We start from the raw sequence: 21,644 nt of genomic DNA on the forward strand, positions 1-21,644 counted from the left end.
CAGCAGCTGGACAAATGGGCATAGGGAACCTGGGGTGGAAAGGGGGCGTGTACTGTGACATTGTGGGGATTGCAACCAATGTCACAAAACAATATGTGTGTAAATTTTTGAATGAGAAATTAAAAAAAACAACAGATAATTGCTTGTGATTGGCTGTTGGTTATGCTGTGCTAATTAGGAATTTGGAGACCCAAAATTTCTTAATAAAATTGTACTTAACAGAATCTAGGATCCTTTCTGAGAGTCCCTGGGTGGTACAAACAGTTAATGTGCTCCACTGCTGACTAAAAAGTTGACTGTTCAAGGCCACTCAGAGGCACCTCGGAAGAAAGGCTTGGTGATCTACTTCCAAAAAATCAGCCATTGAAAGCCCTATGCAACAACAACAATAAATTAAAATTTTTAAAAAGCCCTGTGGAGCACAGTTCTACTCTGACACACATAATGTCACCATGAGTTGGAGTGGACTCAAGGGCAAGTGGTCCACCACCCATTTGTTGGTTTGTTGTATTGTGGTGGCTTGTGTGTTGCTATGATGCTGGTAGCTATGACACTAGTATTTCAAATACCAGCAAGGTCACCTATTGTGGACAGGTTTCAGCAGAGCTTCCGGACTGTAACAGACTAGGAGGAAAGGTCTAGAGATCTGCTTTCGAAAATTAGCTAATGAAAACCCTATGGATCACAACAGAATTACTGTTTGGTATATTACTGTAAGATGAGCCCCCTCGGTTGAAAGGCGCTCAGAATACACAGTGGCCACAACAGTGAGCTTGAGCATACCAAGGATTGTGAAGGTGGTGCAGGACCGGGCCACAATTCATTCTGTTGTACACGAGGTTGCCAGGAGTCAGAGCTGACTTGACAGCAGCTAACGACAACTACTTTCTAAAGCAAGTAGTTGTTTAAAGGTGTTTTCTAGGAGAGTCTATCGCAGTACTTTTTCTCCAAGTGGTCAATGAGATTATAATCAGCCCATTCCTCAGAAAATGTGCACGTTTTAACACCAACCTGAGGAGCGTTCAGGCCAATTAAGACTATACTTTCAGAGATTACTGCTGTTGTATGTTACTAAAGAAATGTTTCTGAACATACAGGGCATTGGAAACCCAGATGATGAGCTGTAGTGCTCTCTCCCGAGCCAGAGGCTGGCTTGTGGTATTGCCTGGCAACAACTACCACTTCTCAATGACTGGGAGAGAGAACAGGCTGAGTGGTTTCTTTGTTCATTAGTGCTGGTTAGTAAAATCACTGTCTCTTTATCTTTTATATTTTTTACCTTTTAACAGGTTTAAAGTTTTTAGATTTTGTATTTTGTTTACTTCCTGTTTTTGAAATAATATCCTATAGGCACCTTTACTGTTAAAAATAAATATTTTAAACATATGATTTATCACTGTTGACAATGCACCCCCCACCCCTACATTTCATATCTGTCTGGGTAGATATGATTGATTCTCTTAACTGTTGTGCTTTTTTTTACACAGGGGTGAGTTTTCCCATACGGGCTATAATTATCTGAAGATCTTTTCCCTAGTGACTTGAAAAACTCTCCTTGACATATACTTATCCCCATCCCCGTAACTATTTAGGAGTCCCTCGCTGGCACAAACAGTTAAGCATTCAACTACTAGCTAGAAGGTTCGAACCCACTTAGAGTTACTCAGAAGAAAGGCCTGGTGTTCGGCTTCTAAAAGGTCACAGTCTTGGAAACCCTATAGAGCAGTTCTACTCTGCCACATGGGGTCAGTATGAGCCCCAATCAACTGGACAGCAACCACCAATAACTATTTAGGTCTTACCTATACTCGTTTCTGTTTTAACTTAATTTTTCTGTTTTGTCTTTTCCTGTGCCAGTGACATATCAGTTTATTTTCTGTTTTAAATAGCATGTGTTAATAAAACTTGTCCATGGATTTTTGTTTTCCTAAAAATAATAATAAACATATAATTTTTTTAAAGTACTTAATTTACAATTCCCTTTTCTTATTCCCCTCCTGGGCATGAGATATTTGTTCAGGGTCATTAAGTGGTACTCTCAGGTCAGTTGTCTTGTCATTGGTCAATGACCACATTAGCTCTTCCTGAGATACGCGTCTATCTGGGTCTTAGGTGTGAGTCTCCCTGCTGACGTCTTCTGACATATCTGCATGCTCATCTGGTTCTCAGCTTTCAGAGGCAGTAATCTTTTGTCACAACTTCAAGGGTTCTTGGGTGTACCAGTGCTCTCAGCCAGCCTCAACACCTCTCAACACCTCTCCCACCCATTCTGTGAACTCGCTTCAACTTTCCCCAAGTCCTTTCTGGGAAAGGAAGCACATTATCCCCTGGATAGTCTTGAATGTACAAGCTCATCTGAAAGTTCTACCATTTCCTTTCCTAGGATTTGTCCTTAGTAGGCAGGGTACTTTAGGGGCCCATGCCAATTTGTTTCTTGACCAATTCTCCTTGTTCCCTAGCTCAGAGAGAGGTTTGTTTATTTTCAATTTTAATTTCTTTCAATGTAAAGATAGGGAAACTATCATGGTAAATATTCTCCCAACTCTTATGGTTAATGTGCGAACTTTTCCCTTTAAAGGAAAGAAAGAAACTGTGTAAGGGCTACTCTTTAGGGAGAGGTAGACTAAAGTAGAAATCTTCCCAGGGCCAGGGGAAGCCTGAGAACAGGAAATACTTACGCAACAAAAAGAGAAGGCTATGAAACTTTTAGACACGAAAGAGGGAATTTTGCCTACTTCACTAATTGTCTAAGGCTGGCTCTGACCCTGACTCAGATTTCATATGTAATCTTTTAAGGATTTTTATTTAACTGTGTTGCTTCCTTTCTCCCCGCCCCAGTGCCCAGTGTTCTGTCTCTCTTATTTAAATATCACATAGCAGGTTTAAATATTCGGTCTACCAGGACTCTCACATCAAAGCTCAAAGGAGTACTCTAGGACAAATTTATGCTAGAGGGGACCCAAATCATCTTTTCCACCCTAGAGATTCCTGAAATTTGGTCCAACCCTAGGCAGACCTCTGTTTGTTTATTTGTTTCCCATTGGAATAACTTAAGACATATTATAAATGAGAGCAAAAAAACAAAGCAGTGGTGAGAGGGAGCTAACATTTATTGAGGACTGTGTACTGGACTCTGGGCTGAGACTTAACATGCCTTGTTCCATTTAATCTTCACGACAACTCTTAAAGTCATTTTGAAGTTATGAAACAGGCACTTAGAGGTTGAATATCTTGACCAACCCCATATAGGACGAGGTGGAATGAGATTCAAGCCTAAATTGGCAAACTTCATTTCCCTTACACTATGCTCTCATGGTCCAGTGATTAAGAGCTTGGCTGCTAACCAAAACAGGTCAGCAGTTTGAATCTACCAGCCGTTCCTTGGAAACCCTATGGGGCAGTCCTATAGGGTCTATGAGTTGGAATCAGCTCAATGGCAATGGATTTGGTTTTTGGCTTTATGCTGTCATCCTGCTAGACTAAGTTAAAGCCATTTTTCCCAGTCTCGCGTGAAATACCAGGAGGAGGAAGAGGGAGAAAGGAAGCTGGGTTGCTGCTGATGGGGAGCCATAATAGCCACATATTTCATGAAGTTCTTTGCTAAGGAAACAGACCTGCGTAGGCCCACGGTTCATACTGACCACAGTGTGAGGGAATGAAAGTGGTAGATGAAAGAGCAGGTTTGCAAGGTAGCTGCCTAATTAGATAAGATATAGACTATTGTAATGTTACGCATTTCCTTCTTTATATCATTTTTAAAAAATTCAAGCAAGGAGGAAAGTGAACTTTGAAAAGCATGTACATTTTCATAGCAAGACCGAGGACTTGTGAGGAGTCTAGGCTGCATTCAGACATAAAGAATCTCTGCTTTACCGACCTTCTGGAAGATTGTCAGCTTCAGACCTACTTGGGCCTTTCAAACTTCCCACAGGATTTGGAACTCTTAGCTCGTGCTCACTACTACCTTGTTTGGAAACTATTAAGGAACTCTTTGAATTCCTAAAGCCTGAATGGACTTAAAGAATGACTGTAAATTATTACAGATATAAGACCAGTGTTTCTTGCCCCACTGTGTTTGTTAAGGTTTTCTTTTGGTTTGTAATTATAACAACACATTCTGTTGCCCATTGTTCTTTGTAGCTCAGTCTTACCACCTCATGAACTGCTTAATAATCACTGTTCTATAAGAATTGGCGGAAACCCTAGTGGTGTAGTGGTTATGAGTTCAGCTGCTACAACTGGACTAAACCAAAAGCAAAGAAGTTTCCTGAATAAACTGAATGCTGCGAAGGCCAGTGTAGCAGAGGTGGGGTTTGGGGACCATGGTTTCAGGGGATATCTAAGTCAATTAGCATAATAAAATCTATTAAGAAAACATTCTGCATCCCACCTTGGAGAGAGGCGTCTGGGTCTTAAATGCTAGCGAACAGCCATCTAAGATGCATCAATTGGTCTCAGCCCACCTGGATCAAAGGAGAAAGAAGAACACCAAAGACACAAGGTAATTATGAGCCCAAGAGACAGAAAGGGCCACATACACCAGAGACTACATCATCCTGAGACCAGAAGAACTAGATGGTGCCCAGCTACAACCGATGACTGCCCTGACAGGGAACAAAACAAAAAAACCCTGAGGGAGCAGGAGAGCAGTGGAATGCAGACCCCAAATTCTCATAAGAAGCCCAGACTTAATGGTTTGACTGAGATTAGAAGGACCGCTGTGGTCATGGCCCCCAGACCTTCTGTTGGCCCAAGACAGGAACCATTCCCAAAGCCAACTCTTCAGACAGGGATTGGACTTGCCAATGGGATAGGAAAAGATGCTGGTGAAGAATGAGCTTCTTGGATCAAGTAGACACTTGAGACTATGTTGGCGTCTCCTATCTGGAGGAAAGATGAGAGGGCAGAGGGGGTTAGAAGCTGGCAGAATGGACACGAAAAGAGAGAGTGGAAGGAAGGAGCAAGCTGTCTCATTAGGGGGAGAGCAATTAGGAGTATATAGCAAAGCGTATATAAATTTTTCTATGAGAGACTGACTTGATTTGTAAACTTTCACTTAAAGCACAATAAAAATTAAAAAAAAAAAAAAAGCTCAGCTGCTAACCAAAAAGATGGCAGTTTGCATCCACCAGGGGCTACTTGGAAACACTATGGGGCAGTTCTACTCTGTTCTATATGGTCACTATGAGTCGGAATCGACTCAATGGCAATGGATTTGGTTTTCGTTTTCTGTGAGAATTAGTGGAAATGCTTGTGGCATAGTGGTTAAGAGCTCGGCTGATAACCAAAAGATCAGTAGTTCAAATCCACCAGGTGCTCCTTGGAAACCCTAGGGGGGCAGTTCTGTTGTGTTCTATAGGGTCCCTATGAGTCAGAATTGACTTGACAGCAAGTTTGTTTTTTTTTTTTTTGTAAGAATTAGTCTCTAAATGATTTACACTGTGTTTTCCAGCTCTTTGCCAAAAGGATCCTATCTTAAACTGTTGGCATGACCAAAATTGAAGTCCATCAGCCTTTCTGTGCCTTTGATCCTGCTTCCTGCTACTCGAGGCCAAGAAGAAAGGGCTTTGCTAAGGCCATGAAGAGAGTCCTATATGGTGTAATGGAAAAGAGTTAGAGATGTGGAGCCAGGGAACATGGGTTCAAAGAGATGCTGCTCTTTATTTCTGTGTGTTCTTGGGTACTTCATTTATACTCTCTGACCAACAGCTTCTTCTTCTATAATATGGAGATAATATTAACTCTTATGGAACATGGTTGTTGTAAGGATTAAGTGAAATAATATGAGGAAGAGCTTTATTTAAATTATAAGTGACCCTACAAACGTTAAGTAGCTCTGGTGGCACGATGGTTAAGCATGCAACTGCTAACTGCAAGTTTGGTGGTTTGAGCCCTCCAGTAGCTGGCTCCTCAGGAGAGAAAGACCTGGCTATCTGCTCCCATAAATACTACAGCTGAGGAAACCCTATAGGGCAGTTCTACTCTGTCATATAGTGTTGCTATGAGTTGGAATCAACTCAACAGCACATAACAACAACATACAAATGTTATTATTAGGGTGCACAGGTAAGTGATCACTGGGCAGGAGTGCAGAGTGGCAGCATGCTGCCAAGGGCAATCAGGAGGGTATGGTGAAGACAAAATCACATCTGTTATATGACAGTTCTGCCACAAGGATGATGCTTCCCATCGTGACTCTATATGTTGTTTTGTTGCTAACTGTCAAAAAGTTGTCCACCACTCATGGCGACACCGTGCACAGCAGGATTGGGTAGTTGTGGTCCATAGGCTTTTCACTGACTGATTCTCAGAAGTATATCACCAGGCCTTTCATCCTAGCCTGTCTTAGTCTGGAAGCTCTGCTGAAACCTATTCAGCATCATGGCAATACACAAGCCTCCAATGACAGACGGGTGGTGATTGCTCATGAGGTGCAACCTGGGTCTGTCACATGGAAAGTGAGAATGCTACCACTGAACTACCACTCCGCCCATCCATATGTTGTACCTACTCAGAAGTGAGTAACATAGAGCTCACTTTGGCTATGTAAGTTTCTGAGAAGAAGAAAAACGTAAGAAGTTTTGAAGAGGGATAACACTTCTTGGATCTGTGTTTGGAGTGGGAAGGGAGTGGGCAGAAGGAGGCAAGAGGGTAGTGAAATGAGGAAGGAATAGGCCTAGAGCACTCTCAGCATTCTTCCATCTCCCAGGGAAGCTTATCCCATAAGATACCCTTAGGTTCTCTGTGACCCTGGGCAGGTACAAGGTTCATCACTGGTTATACATGAGCTCAATTTAAGCTTTAGCTTTCTAATACATATGAACATTTTCTTAAAGGGTAGATATACATTTGAAGCTTCCTTTTAGAGTTTTCTGCTTTGTGTATGTGAGTTTTTAATTAAAGGTAGTCCAAACCAAATTGTTACTTTAAAACCTCAATTATGGGCAGATTTTGTCTGTACATACTTACTGCAGAGGTTTTCGTTTTTTTCTGTCTGAATGGGGTTTTTGCAGAATTGTTTTTTGAGAGGCTGTTTTGTTTTTTTAGGAACAGAAAGTAGTTGTGGTTTGATTTTTTGACAAAGCTATTTTCCCCCTCTTTTTAAAAACAACCTGAAATCTGTATCAATGTCTTTAAAAAAATGTTTCCAGTCTAATCTTGTCTTAGCATAATAATGAGTATTGTGTAACTGTACATTGAGTAAAAAATCTAGCGTGAATATGTGCAATAACTGTTTCTGTTGCATTTAGGACTGTCAAATTGGTAATCTCTGATGTTGTTGTTGTTGTCATCCAGTAAATGGATCTGAAGTGAAGGTCTGCTGCATGTCAGACTAGCTGCTCAGCGTTCTGAGCCTGTCATAGTGTGGACGAGAGTCCTCTCAGGAATAACCTTAAATGTCTACTTTTAATATTATCTCCTAAAGAGTATACACGTAATCACAGAAACCAACTGACAGGATTGAGAGGCACTTGTACAACTTTAAATGTACCACAATTTTTGCAACCCTGTTTTGACATTTCTATGGTTTTTAGTATATTATGTAACTGAAAACAAACAGCAACAACAACAAAAAAATGGAAGTGTTCCAGACTTCTCCCTTCCTCCCAGAGGTCTGGCTCTGAAGTTGCTATACAAACAGCCATGAAGTTAATCTTCTATGACAGTGAGCTCCTAGGGAGCAGAGTACACAATCATGTTTCTGGGGCAGTTAGAGGAGCGCCTTTACAAAAGGAAAAGCTCAGGTCCCGTGTGGAGCCTGGAGAGCAACGTTATGTTTGATTTTACATTACACCCTGCTATTCTAAAAGGAGTAAGCCTTGCACTCGTTCAGTGATGAGTAATATCGAAAGACAACGTGGTTTCCTGCTACATCCTTCTTAAAGCAAGCATTGCCGTATTACTTTGAAGAGGTCACACCGTCTGTGTACCTTGCCCCATTCACTAGTGCTAACAGGTTCTCTGGAGCGTGTATTTGTTTTTTGCACACACTTCTTGTAACTGTCAACAAAAGTTTCCTTAACAGTTCAAATCAAAAGAAAGTGGGGATCACCTATGTTTAGCTTTAGAGAAGAGGAAGTAGTGGTGTGTCTTACAAAACAAGACATGCTCTGCAATGTTTATTGCTAAATTATCCTCTGTGAAGCTTCCTATTTTGGCTTTACTTTCTAATCCCTAGATGAAATGTGGTAATAGAGAAGTTAAGTATTTTTTCTGTGATAAGCTTTTATATAATGCTTCCTTTTTCCTTCATTGGGCTTTTGTTTCTCTGTATCAAAGCTCAGTTCATGTGCTCTTCCTTCCAGGAAGGAAATAAGACCTCTAGAAAGCCTGGTGAGACCATTTCTCCGTTCTTCAGACTCCTACAGCATAGCATGGTACTGCTTCGGCTCAGGCTCTCATCCTCTAACCTTCTAGTCAGGCTGCTTCACTGCAGAATTTGCTATGGGAATGGTGCCCCCTGGAAGTGTGCAATGCATAGCAACCCTGCTGCTGTGGGCCATGCTTTCATAGCACCTCTTGCAGTTATAGGAAACCTTGTTGGCGTAGTGGTTAAGAGCTACGGCTGCTAACCAAGAGGTCAGCAGTTCGAATCTGCCAGGCGCTCCTTGGAAACTCTATAGGGCAGTTCTACTCTGTCCTACAGGGTCGCTGTGAGTCGGAATCGACTCGATGGCACTGGATTTGGTTTGGTATTGCAGTTACAGGGAGCCCTGGTGGTGCAGTAGTTGAGCATTCGACTGCTAACCGAAAGTTTGGTGATTCAAACCCACCAGCCGCTCTGCTGGAGAAAGATGTGGCGGTCTGCTTCCATAAAGATTATACCCTTGGAAATCCTATGGGGCAGTTCTGCTCTGATCTATAGGGTCACTGTAGGGTCGCTATGAGTTGGAATTGACTCAGTGGCAATGGGTTTTTTTTTTTAATTTCAGTTACAATTTTTTTTTTTAATTTATCTGTGTGATTCTTTGATTAGTGTCTTGTCCACCAATCTGTTAGCTCCCTGAGAGCGTGGATTTTGTCTGATTTTGCTCACCACTATATCTATCCTCTGCCACTAGCATAATGGTTGGCTCCTTTCCTCCAAATTTACCCAGTTTCTAAACCATTCTTTTCATTGTCACCAGCATCTTTACAAACTCAGATTACTTCTCTTTATGAAAAATATAGTGACTCACAATACCTACAAATTAAAGTCCAAATTCCAGGCCACGAGCAACTGTAGGTAAGCCTTATCTACCTTGGTAAGAACATTGATTTGTATTTGGTTTTATTTTACTCTGCCTTGAATGACACAGAGCTAGTTATTTCTCTGTCTTGCTTCCTCATTAGATTGTAATCACTGAGGGAAAGAACCTCATCTTTGCAGATTCTTGGTTTTCACAGAAGAACTCAATAAATATTTCCTTAATTGATTTAGCTTTTCTGGAGATACAAGTCTCTAAAACTAGAATACTTCACAGCTATGTAGTTCTTCCTACACCAGGAATATAAGGTGTTTTATAAGTATTTTCTTGTTTATATCACTGTAGCCTGAGAATATATTTTATTCCGTTGTCTTATTTACCACTATCAATTATTCAAATTGCCTACAGTAAGGTAACATTAATACAAAGGGCATTGCAGTCCTATATAACTAAGCCTTGAATATTTATTGTTTTATCTGTTAAACTTTGTTATTATTTAAACCTTTTCCTTCCTATTATTGAATTACATTAATTGGTGGTTTAGGTTTTTATTCACGTGAGTCTTTTGTATTTGCGTCTGTTGTGTTTTCTTACTTTCCCACTCACTCTGCTTTCTTTCCTAAGAGTTGAAGTTTGTCTGATAATGTCTGTCAGAACTCTGCTGTAGTGTCTTTTTATTGTTTCCCTATGTAAAATGCTTTAACTGCTTTAAAATACTCACACTGTTTTCAGGATAACAGAAATTGAAAACTTCACATAACTGAGGAAATTGTGCAAGTTCAGCAAGGTACCATCTTCTGTAGCTCAGGTTGCTGCACCATTTAAAGGTGCAGTGCTTTGAGAGGACTGCCCGAACCTAAGTTTTCAAAGTTAATGCTATCTTGATTATAAAGATTCTAAGGGCCATTAAATATATTTAAATAACTGTTGTACTATACACGGCAACATTATTTATAATAGCAGAAAACTGGAAACAACCCATGTGTCTATAAATAGGGATGCTTGAATAACTTATACTGCATCTATGCAAAGGTATGCTCTGCAGCTGTGAAAAGGAATGAGGACTATCTCTGTATATTAGTATGGTGTTCTTCAGGATATATTATTCAGTGAAAAACAAAGTTAAAGCAGGGTAGACGATGAGTATAGTATGGTTCAATTTATCTAAAAAATGGGGGAGGGAGGAATTTCTGCATGTGTGTGTCCTAAAAGGAAAATGGAAGAATAAACTTTTAAAGAACATTTTACCTCTAAAGGAAAGGAAGGAATAGGAAAAGAGTACAGGAATAGAAGCTTTATCTCTCCAAGAATCCCTTGTTTTGTAGATTTAACTTTAGAACCATGTAAGTATTTTACATAGTTATTAAAAACAAACAGATAAATATGCTAGCCCTAAAAATCACAGAAATTTACTTAGTTGTGCATATTGTTCTACTTTTGTTTACATTTGAAATTTTTCTTAATTAAAAATTTTAAAATAACAGATGGGGTGTAATGTGCTGAAGGAAATTTTTTTCTGGAATAGTCATTAACATTTGCTATTTTTTATCCATGAAATGATTGAGTATATACATAGTTTAGCTTATGTACACAAACAATCTAGATATATAGCCAAATTATTTCCAGCTTTCCAAAGTTTTAAACAATGAATTGTGATTGCTCCCTAGATGTAAAGTGTTCTGATGCCTTAATAACAATAGGTTCTTTTTTAAAACTGCTTTATGATATTGAAAAAAAAAAAAAAAAAGATACGCATTAAAGGAAGGAAGTCCATATATTAATGGCTGTTATCACATGAAGAAAGACAGCCAGACATTTTGTGCCTCCTGATGGGAGTAAATGCTACCACCTATCAAGTATTCTTGCATCAGGAGGATGAAAACAAGTACATGTTATAATTTATGTCTGTAGAAGAAAACTGGAGATAGCAAAGTAGAAGCCAGGAGTCAAAATGAATTATCATATTTTATCTGTGCATCTTCTTTTTGAAACAGAAAAGTTATTGTTATTCCCATTTTAGAGAAGAGGAAACAGACTCAATGTATAAATGGCATACCTGTGGCCACTTGACTAATAAATGCAAGACCCAGAACCTACCAGGCCTTCTGGCTTCATATTTTCGAACATGTTTTCCATATTAAGGAAATCATCAAGCAGTGGCTAATCTAATAAGATACACATGGGAGGATACATATTTAACAGAAGACCTGGCCCTTAAAATTATTGCAATTTGAGTTATTTTCTCTGGCGAGAGAAGAGCGCTGGTACACTGTTCTGTTGATTGAGTGCAGATTCATACATTTCAGAGATCAAAAGAGCAGATGGTAAGAATTAGCATTCTTTAATGCAGTGGAGACACCTTACAAGCTCTCTGTCTCCCAGAAGGGCAGCCATCCCACTACCATCAAAATGGACTAGTGGAGACCTTGCAACCAATGCAGAGGACCTTTTAGAAACTGCTGTGGGACTACTTGAATACATGAGCAAATCAATGGCCAGTATGCTATATATTGCACAGGTGTGTGACCTGTGCAGTCAGTCACACAGGGCCCTGCTCTCAGAGGGACCCTACACTTGAAATTCTTAATAATTTTATCTTTGAACTCATATTTTGTAAGTGAAGTCTGATAGGACAATTGAGCATGTACATGAGAAGCAGAAATAGGCCAGGTGGCAGTGTGCACATGTGCAGGCCTGAGCCTGTGGCCAAGGCAGGCAGCACAAGTATTGAGCAGTTGGCATGGTGGCCTGGTGTGCAGACCTCAGGGCAGTTTGGGGCACCATGAGATCCCAAGGCAGCAGGCCAGGACATGGATCCAGATCAGTGGCAGTAACAGTGGCAATAGTAGCAGAAGCTGTGTGACAACAGAAGTAGTGGGGCAGCCTCAGCAGCCACTGTCTCAGGAGAAAGAAGGGGCCCTGCATGGAGACAGCTCTGGGACTCACAGTGGGAGGCCGGTCCTTGAAAGCCTGTCCCTGTGGCATCTGCACAGATATTAACTCTCCAGCCTGAGCATCGAGACAGGAACTGTTGTTGCTCGTACAGTAAACTTTGTCAGTAAAGTATTAAAAAATAAGAGCAAACACGTGGATATTGCAATAGAGCATATCAGGGAGTTGTTAGAATTCTTCAAAGAGTTTAAAATCACTAGTTTTGAAACCTGCTGCAACATTGCAAATCAAATATCCACAGGCTTAGAAATAGAAATTAAATTTAGAGATCATTGCATTTGGCAGAAAGAACGCTATTTTCGTATGAAGCTTTGAATGATCCAAGTATTAGTAAGGATGACAAAAAATTGCATTTTATAATTGAAGACACAGTGATAGAATGCATAAACAGAGGTTTCGAATTATAGTCGTTCCTCACTGTCCATGGGGGTTTGGTTCCAGGACCCCCGCAGATACCAAAATCCAAGGATGCTCAAGTCTGTTATATGAAATGGTGTAGTAGTATTTGCATATAACCTATGCACATCCTCCCATATACTTTAAATCATCTCTAGATGATCTATAATACCTAATACAGTGCAAATGCTATGTAAATCATTATTTCATCATAAGTGAAGACCTGCTCTGGAAGGTAGCCTGTCTCTTCTATGAGTTTCTTGAGCTCTTCTGGGAACACTGATGCTGCCTGGGCGTCAGCTGATGAGATTTGCATGTGATCTTGAAGTTCTGGAGGTTGTGGTGGTTTACATAGCTAACCAGCCATCTGTTACTAGCCTTGAACTCCTTCCTCTTCTCTGCTCAACCTCCTCACACTTAGCCTTTGAAGGATTGTTTTGACCACTTAATTGCTTTGTAGGAGCCATTTTTTCACACAAACAAAGGGTGCACACAACACAAGTAGTGAACAAACGAGACCCGAGGAGAACAATGCTCAAACGACAAGTGCTGGAGAGAGAATGAGGATCTGTGAAATCGTGGGAGGCTACAGCAGGGGATGCCTACACATCACCTCATTCTCATGGATTCAGCATAGTGCTCACTTTCCACAAATTCAAGTTTTGCTTTTTGGAACTTTCTTTTTTTTCTTTCAATCCGCAGTTGGTTGAATACCACAGAGTCAGAGGGACAGCTTGTCGCTACAAGCCGTAGAGCACTATTTGAGTTCTTGCACAACCTCTACAAATTACAGGAAATGTCAGAGGAAACTTTAAAATTAATGTTGAATAAATTTACATTAAAATTAATTGACACTTGAATAAAATTGATTTGTATGAAGAGTTAAATCTTTTTAAAAAGATTGTTCCATGAGAATCATTAAATCTAAATATATTCTGAAATAATTTATTATAAATTTATCCAAATGTTATCATAGCTTATAAAACACTTTAACCGTTCTAGCAATAGATGTATCTGTAGAAAAATTCTTCTCCAAATTAAAAATTCGCAAAAATTATTTGCAATCTTGCATTTGCTTAGAGCAATGACCATTATTTTCAGCTAAACCAATTGAAAATGAGGTTGCCAAAAGTATAAATTTTGATGACTTAATAAATGAATTTGCAGAAAAGAGAGCCAAAAAAAAAAAATCTTATGATCAAACAAGATATCACATTAGTAAAGTTATTTATTGTATTATATAAAATTATAACACCAAAAAATTAATTTTCTTGTAATTTGTAAGTTTATGTTGTTAGTCATGTATCGCTATTACTCTTATATTTATAAGTAATAAAATTTTTTTTTTTTCCTTGCTCCTTAAACAAAAACCCACCAGCCCCACTGCCATCGTGTCGATTCCGACTCATAGTGATCCCATAGGGTTTCCGAGGCTGTAAATCTCTACAGAAACAGACTGCCACATCTTTCTCTCAAAGAGCCACTGGTAGTTTTGAACCAACAACCTTTGGGTTAGCAGTCAATCACTTTAACCACTGTGCAACCAGGGCTCTCTTTAAACAAAGGGCCCTCCATTTTCATCTTGCTCTGGGCCCTGCAAATTATGTAGCTGACCCTGTCAATATGATTTGGGGAAGAAGAAACATTTTTGAAGCTATTATTAGCAGTTTCCCACAGTAATCACAGAAGAACTTCAGTTTTGCTCTCATGAGACTTTGGTTTGGGGCAAACTAACTTTCCAATAAGGAGTGAATAAATTATTGTTACTTCACTGACCTAAAATTAAACATTTTAATTCTGAAAAATCAAGCAAATTATTTTCAATTGCAATTTTTTTTTTTCTTTTTTAAACATTAGAAGACTAGAAGAACTTGGTTGTTCCCTTGGCAAATATTTTTAAGGGTTCTGTGTACTATTTGCTAGGTGTTAAGTTACAGAGATAAATAAGATACCCTGCCTGTTCTCAGGACTCTAATAAGGGAGACAATATAAAAATAGAAATCACATTATATTAAGGGCAATGAGAGAAGTACGTACAAGATATAGATTTTAAAGGTATCAGAAAGGAAAGGATGATTAACCTGATGGGATAGCTGGAGAGGTTCCTGCCTACTTGTTTAATAAATGTTTAGGTTAATATTGGCTTGCATTCTCAGTGTAATCCTTTTGTTCCTTGCACTCAAATGACGATGAAAGAGTCTGTAACCTGTGATCAGATGCTCACCATTCCTACCACTGCTGCAACCATTGCTGAATAGAACTTGCTGTTTCATTGTTTCCCTAGACTTGGCTCCACAGAGAACTTGCTGTTTCATTGTTTCCCTAGACTTGGCTCCATAGGAGCCTGCTCCTACCCCTCTCACCTTGCAGATGCCCATACCACAGCCTGGCTGTTAATTTTATTTACCAGAATTAATTTGCATTAATTCTATGTTACATTTTAAGGGTGAAGTTTATATTCATTGTATTCATAGTAAGAGTAATTGAGTGCCTACCACAATACTCAGTGAACAAAACTAAAATTCTGTCCTCACGGAGCTTACATTCAAATTATATGATTTATTTTCCGATTAATGCCAAAAACAGCCTCTTTTTTAAGATTAGAATTATGGCTTCGAATCTAGTAATAGAGAACATCTTTACAGCAAAGCAACCTTTTCAAATAACGTGATTACAAGTAGCTTTACTGACGCCTAGCTTCATTGGAAAATAACTATTCCAGTTGAGTTTTGCTCACTTTAATGTTTTTCCATTGCTTTCACTTTGTAAGTGAAAACACTCCTAAATGGCTAAATATGGAATGATTTCATTTTAGAATTGTGAGAAATGGGAGACAGTAGTACAGACACAGAACAAGAAGAGGAAGAGAAGAAAGATGTAAAGGATCAAGAAGACCCTATTTATGCCGTAGCACCCACAACTAACTTTCGAGATGAGCGGTCTGTTGATTTATCTACGACTCCAGCTTTCCTTTTTCTGCATGAGGTAATCTCTTTGTATGTATTACTACAATAAGACCTGAGTCATCATCATATACTTAAAAATTCAGATGGAGCTATTTATCAAAATCATTTATTACATATATTTTATAGGCATTTGAACCACTTTAAAACAAAAGTGTCCCTACCCTCTTTTCTAAGAGGTTGTCCTTTAATCCTGGAACAATGCAGCAGAGTAGGTTCCGATACTTTTATCATATGATAAACATTTGCACTTGTGCAGCCAGGTAAGTCTATTTCATGGGTTGATAAATGAAGTAAAAGAGGAAATTTATTGCATCATAAACTGTGCTTCAATAAAATGAGGATAAAAGATTTTGTCAGGTAATGATAGAAAGAATGTACATTTGCTACTAAAGATAGTTACAATGGAGTAAGCACTGAAATTTTCTATTTCCCATCATTAGAGAAGCAAAAAGAGGAAAATGATAAGTTATATATTCTCATTGCCTGATTTTTAAAAAGATGAACATTTAGAACATGCCTATGTATTTTTTTTTAAATAACTGACCTCATATGCAACTGTTTGTCATGCTTGAGCTATATATAGCATACCTCTAAATATTTTTAAGTGAATAGGGTTCTCTATTTCTGCTAAAAATCTATCATATGTCCAGCTTTGCAATAGAGTTTCTACTTCTACACCACTCTCCTTAATAATTTCAATCAAATCAAAATAATCCAGAGTTTAATTATTTATTTCTGCAAAATACATACTAACAATAAAAAAATTATATTGAAGTTTTTTAAGCCAAAGATAAAAGTTTGTTTTATGACATCAAAGGTGAACTTAGAACAACTTCTAGTGCATGTTGATTCTCAGTGTAACAATTTATTAAATCTTTCATGAGCTCTCAACACACATGAATGCAAAAATTATGGTTATTAACCAATGGGCATGACCAGCCCCTGATAAAGTGAATGTGGAAGAACCTGCAATTATAGTCAGATAACTGTCTCACCTACCCTTTCAACATTGGTAAGTTTATTACCGTTGTCAACATTGGTAATTTTATTACCGTTGTCAACATTGGTAGTCTTACTGCATGAGAACTGTTTCCTACACCAGCAAAATTTGGCAGGACAAAGCATTGATTTAGACAACTTCAGGGAGCCCTTTCATTTTCATAATACATTCCACTAGGATATTGTTATTAATAGACATCTATAGCATTACTTTCTAAATTGTTTCAACATTCCTCCAAGTTTTGAGTCTTATAAGCCTTTTTAACCCTACTTTATATAAAGTTGCCCTCCTTCAGCTGACTAAACAGCAGCTGTAGCCACAGAACACCAAGAGTTCCGATGGAAACTGAAAGAAACAATCAGATGCTTGGTATCACATTGATGCAACCAGAAGCCTCTTGCAGTGTTTATTGTTATTAGTGCTCATCTCACAACTGGCTTAGTGCTACTCAGTTGAAAAAGATAGATGTCCCGTTTTCATCTAGTATTACTTGCCGTCGAGTTGATTCTGACTCATAGCGACCCCATGGGGTTTCCAAGGCTGTGAGTCTCTGTGGAAGCAGACTGCCACGTCTTTCTTCACCAGAGCTGCTGGCAGTTTCAAACTGCCGGCCTTTCAGTTAGTAGTCAATCACTTTAACCACTGTGCCACCAGGCCATGTGGACCAAAACCAAACCCACTGCTGTCGAGTCAATTCTGACTCATAGTGATTTGGGTCCAACCTGCTATTATTATCTAATCGTTCACTTAGGCCATCACATTTTACTGTTCGCGCTGGTTTCCCTCAGCAGAAACTTTCCCCTATTCAGAGGTAATAGACTCAAATGCCTAAGGAAACTGGCCGATATCCTGAATGCATGCTGTAAGATCATGGCTGTACATAAACCTGCCTGATCACATTGCCTCTTAAAAGACTGTGCTATATAAGCTAAAAGACTGAAAAAAGGAAAGAAAAAAAAAAAAAAAAACCACTAACAAAAACTTTCATGGGCCACTCTTTCAAGCCCCTACATCTGTTTGTAATCTTTCAGAGCTCGGCTTAGGTCCCATGTCTTTAGGGAAACTTTGCCTGAGCAGTCAGCCCACGGAGATTTTTCCCACCTCTCTACTCTTCCAGCATTTGTAGGCTGTACTGGTTACTTGGTACTTAGTCATTAGCAGATATTTATTGACTACCTCTTCACAAAATATTTTGCATAGAAAATTTAGGATTCTCCACTGATACTATGATCACATTAAGCAATAAGATCTAACAGGGCAGTAACTATATGGTGTTAACTGACACTTTGGGATAAACGTTCAAAGTGATGCTTGGGAACTAAGCCACAGGACTCCCATCAATATACTGTGTGGGTTAATGTTGGACACCTGCTCCCCAGCTCTGCCATTACTGCCTGACTGTGAGGCCTGGAACTTCACAAATTTTTCTTGTTCCATTGAAAATTTGGCCCTGCTTCCATTTTCTTTTTCTCTTTAAAATTTTTGTTAAGTTATAATGTATACACAGTAAAATTTTCCAAGTTCCTTCTGTGTGTGTTTTTTTTTTAAGAAAATCCATTCATTCAAGGAATAGTTTGTGCACCTCTTTCTTCAAAGCATGATGTTAGTTGCTGTCACACATGCAGGGGCAATATAAGTTATAGCTTTCATGGTATTCCCCAAGTTAGGATTCCTACTTCACTCTTTCCATATGTGGTTATGTGAAGTAGTACCGATTTATAAATGTGACTTCAGCTGTCTAGTGCCAGAGTGTCAAATGTTGAACTTCTGCAGTACTTGGAAGCCATAGAACCATTCTTGTCTTAATGTCAAGAGCCAGAATCAAAACATGAAATAATTTGGCATAAGTGTTTTGGCTCTATTCTTTTCACCAAGAGCCAGTCAGCTCCTCCCTTCTCTTCATTTCATGAAGACAGTTGCACCAATTGTTGTTAGGCCTTTGACCTCCCTTAGCCAAGGGGTAGAGAAAAGGAAGTACAGGGGTATTTGGGAGGTGCAAGGGAAAGTTAGAAATAGGAGGAAACACTAAGGAAGTAAAAGTGTGAGTTGGAATAGAATACAGAATTCTGTAAAAGTGGAATGTGGGTGTATACAAGCAATTGTGAGTGAGTAGATGAAGATGGACTAGGTTTGTGGATGCATGGCCTTTTCACTGAGACAGCTTATATTTAAAACTGAACTGTTGGACTTCTTACAAAATGTGTAATAAATAGCAGTATTTGTATCCAAGTTTTAAGTTGCATGTCAAATTTGGCCAAATTAAGATGTCAAGAAGATTTTGAAGGGAAATAGGGGACGTTAAGTGTTAATTCATTTAACAGATATTTATGTAACACCCACTATGTGCCAGGTGCTGTTCTAAGTAATGTCGTTTATCATTATTATTAAAGCTACTGAAACCAAATGTATCCCATCAACTCCTCCTTTGTTTTGTGTGTTGCATTGTTCTAGACACCATGCAGATTCATGGATAAAAAACATATAAAAAGTTCCTATTCTTTAGGAAACCCTGGTGGCATAGTGGTTAAGAGCTACAGCTGCTAACCAAAAGGTTGGTAGTTCAAATCCACTAGGTGCTCCTTGGAAACCCGATGGGGCAGTTCTACTCTGTCCTATAGGGTCTCTATGAGTCGGAATCGACTTTAAGGCAACAGGTTTGGATTTTTTTTTTTTTTTTTTTGATCCTTTAGAAGTTTAATTTGGGGAAAAGAAACTTGAAATATTAAATGTCAACAAAAGGCATATGGTTGTGGACCTGGAAGGTGCAAACAATGTTATTCAGACTGAAAGGGAGGAACAATCACTATGGACTGAGGTGATGCAGAAAAGACTCTTGGGGGGCAGTAGAGCATATGAGTTGGAATCAACTCGACGGCAATGGATTTGGTTTTTGGTTTGGTTTAGGGCATTTGTTGTTAATTTCCCTCACCTTGGCTCAGACACATGGCAACCTCATGTACAGCAGAAAGAAACATTGTTCAGTTGTGTGCTACCTTCATGATTGTGGGTATGCTCGAGTCCATTGTTGCAGCCATTGTGAGTTTTGAGTGCCTTCCAGCCTAACAGGCTTATCTTCCAACGCTATACCGGACAATATTCTGTTGTGATCCATAGGGCTTTCATTGGCTAATTTTCAGAAGTAGGTTGCCAGGCTATTCTTCCTAGTCTTAGTGTGGAAGCTCCACTGTAACCTGTCCCCCATGGCTGACCCTGCTGGTATTTGAAATACTGGTGGTATAGCTTCCAGCATCATAGCAACTGTGGTGTAAGCTACCACAGTATGACAAACTGACAGATGGATGGTAGAGTAGGACATGAGAGGGGATATTTCATCCATATCCATGGTTTCTACTTTGAACCTACGCTTCTGTCCTTAAGCCTTGCCCACACCCATGTACGCATATACCTATAATATCTTCACCTGGATGATCCCAGCATACCTTAAACATGCTCGGAACTAAATTCATTATTCTTCTCTCAAACCTAATTGTCCTCCTGTATTCTTTCACTTGGTTCTCTCCCTTCTCCTACCACATCACCAGTTAGGATGCCATTTCAGTGACCAAGGTAAGATGTAAAGAGAGACTGAACCAAGGCAGTGGCAATAGGAAAAAAAGGAGAGATTATACATAGGAGAGATATTAAGGAAGTAAAAAATGCTGGACTTAGTATCTGAGTGGATGGGAGTTGAGGCAGTGGGTAGAGTAAAATGACGTTTGGGTTTCTGACTTAAGAAATTGGCTGGATGATGATAACACAAGTATAGAGAATACAGAAGAAGCAACAGGTCTTAGGATAATGTCCAGTAAGTGGATCTGGAGCTTACTGGAGAAGTCCTTAGGCTGGAAATGTCAATATAGTAGGTTCTTGATAATATTCAGATTACTTTCTGAAAGGGCTGCAACTTATTACTTATATATATTTAACAGCATAGCCTACCATTCTGTATTTATAAAAACATGTTGCCATCTTTTTACCTAATTCCATACCTTTAAAGTTATCTCTATTACTGAGTTATTCACACAGACAAAAGATACTTACTTCTTATACATTTGGTTTTTGTAAGGGTGGTACCAGATAGTAAATTAATTTTGAAATTTTTTTAATAAAAATCTTAAATTACTAAAAATATTGGTGCTTTGCTTATGCGACTAAACATTCGTTCATTTTCTAGTTTGGACTTGCTATAGAGTTACTGGAGAATTTCTTGTGGTGATCCCTAATAAAATTTCAAATATTTTTCAAGAAATTAAAATATCTTCTATTTCTTTAACATATTAATTAGCTAATAAACTAACTGGTTACAAAGATGAAAGGGCAAGATTCCCACGTTAAGGAGCTTACAGTGAAAGTAGTTTCACGTATGTAATTCAATTTTCGTAGTGATTCCATAAGGAGTAGGACACAGCTAGGCAGATGCAGAGCCAGTAGTGAAACCTAGCCTCCTGTCTCCTATTTTAGCAAACATTTTACTTAATAGCCCTCAAGCCAACATTTAAACACCACTGTTTTAGAATTTTACGAATTGGCTTTTTAAACAAACTCTGTGGTCAAACAAAAAATAAAGTAAATCTTTGATGCTATTATTTATATGTTCCTCTATCCTTTTCTTAGCTATCACACCTCACTAATTGCTGTACTTCGAAGATATGCATTTTTATAACCTAAATGTCTTTGTAAAATTTTTCAACAAATCATGCTATCATTGGCATGTTTTCACTTTTCCTTTGGACATCCAGGCAGCCTTGCAAGAATAATTTTTCAAGATTTATTTGGCTGTCAAGGAGCTTTAAACAGACTGATAGTTTATTAAACAATATAGATTCCATTTTTTAATAAATAATTTTTCACTCTAAAATACAATATATATATATGTATACTCACACCCACACACACACACACACCACGAGTGGGGAGCATCTGCAAATAAAGTAAACTCCCATATGGGAGAAGACCTTAGGATGTGCCTTGCAAGAATAATTTTTCAAGATTTTATTTGTCTGTCAAGGAACTTTAAACAGAGTTTATTAAACAATATAGTTTCCATTTTTCCCCATATTTTTTCACTATGAAATTATATATAAAAAAGAAAACAAAAAAATATTACATAATATTATATAATTATATATTATATAATGAAAT

At 38.6% G+C, this 21,644-nt stretch overlaps 1 protein-coding gene and 1 non-coding gene across 2 annotated transcripts in view; both read left to right on the forward strand.

Annotated features, from left to right (window-relative positions):
- Window positions 1-999: 999 nt before the first annotated feature.
- Window positions 1,000-21,644, forward strand: part of CCDC146 (coiled-coil domain containing 146) — a 163,263-nt gene continuing 142,618 nt past the window's right edge. The window contains exons 1-2 of the mRNA XM_003407184.3: window positions 1,000-8,378; window positions 15,352-15,521. Of these exons, the coding sequence (XP_003407232.2) occupies window positions 15,363-15,521 (159 nt within the window). The 5' untranslated portion in view covers window positions 1,000-8,378; window positions 15,352-15,362. The remainder of the gene's footprint in view (window positions 8,379-15,351; window positions 15,522-21,644) is intronic.
- Window positions 1,034-1,218, forward strand: LOC111749793 (small nucleolar RNA U3). The gene has a single exon (XR_002784984.1). It is a non-coding gene; the product is annotated as a small nucleolar RNA U3 (small nucleolar RNA).

The sequence above is a fragment of the Loxodonta africana genome, chromosome 8, assembly GCF_030014295.1.
Source record: "Loxodonta africana isolate mLoxAfr1 chromosome 8, mLoxAfr1.hap2, whole genome shotgun sequence".
NCBI classification, from domain to species: Eukaryota; Metazoa; Chordata; class Mammalia; order Proboscidea; family Elephantidae; genus Loxodonta; species Loxodonta africana.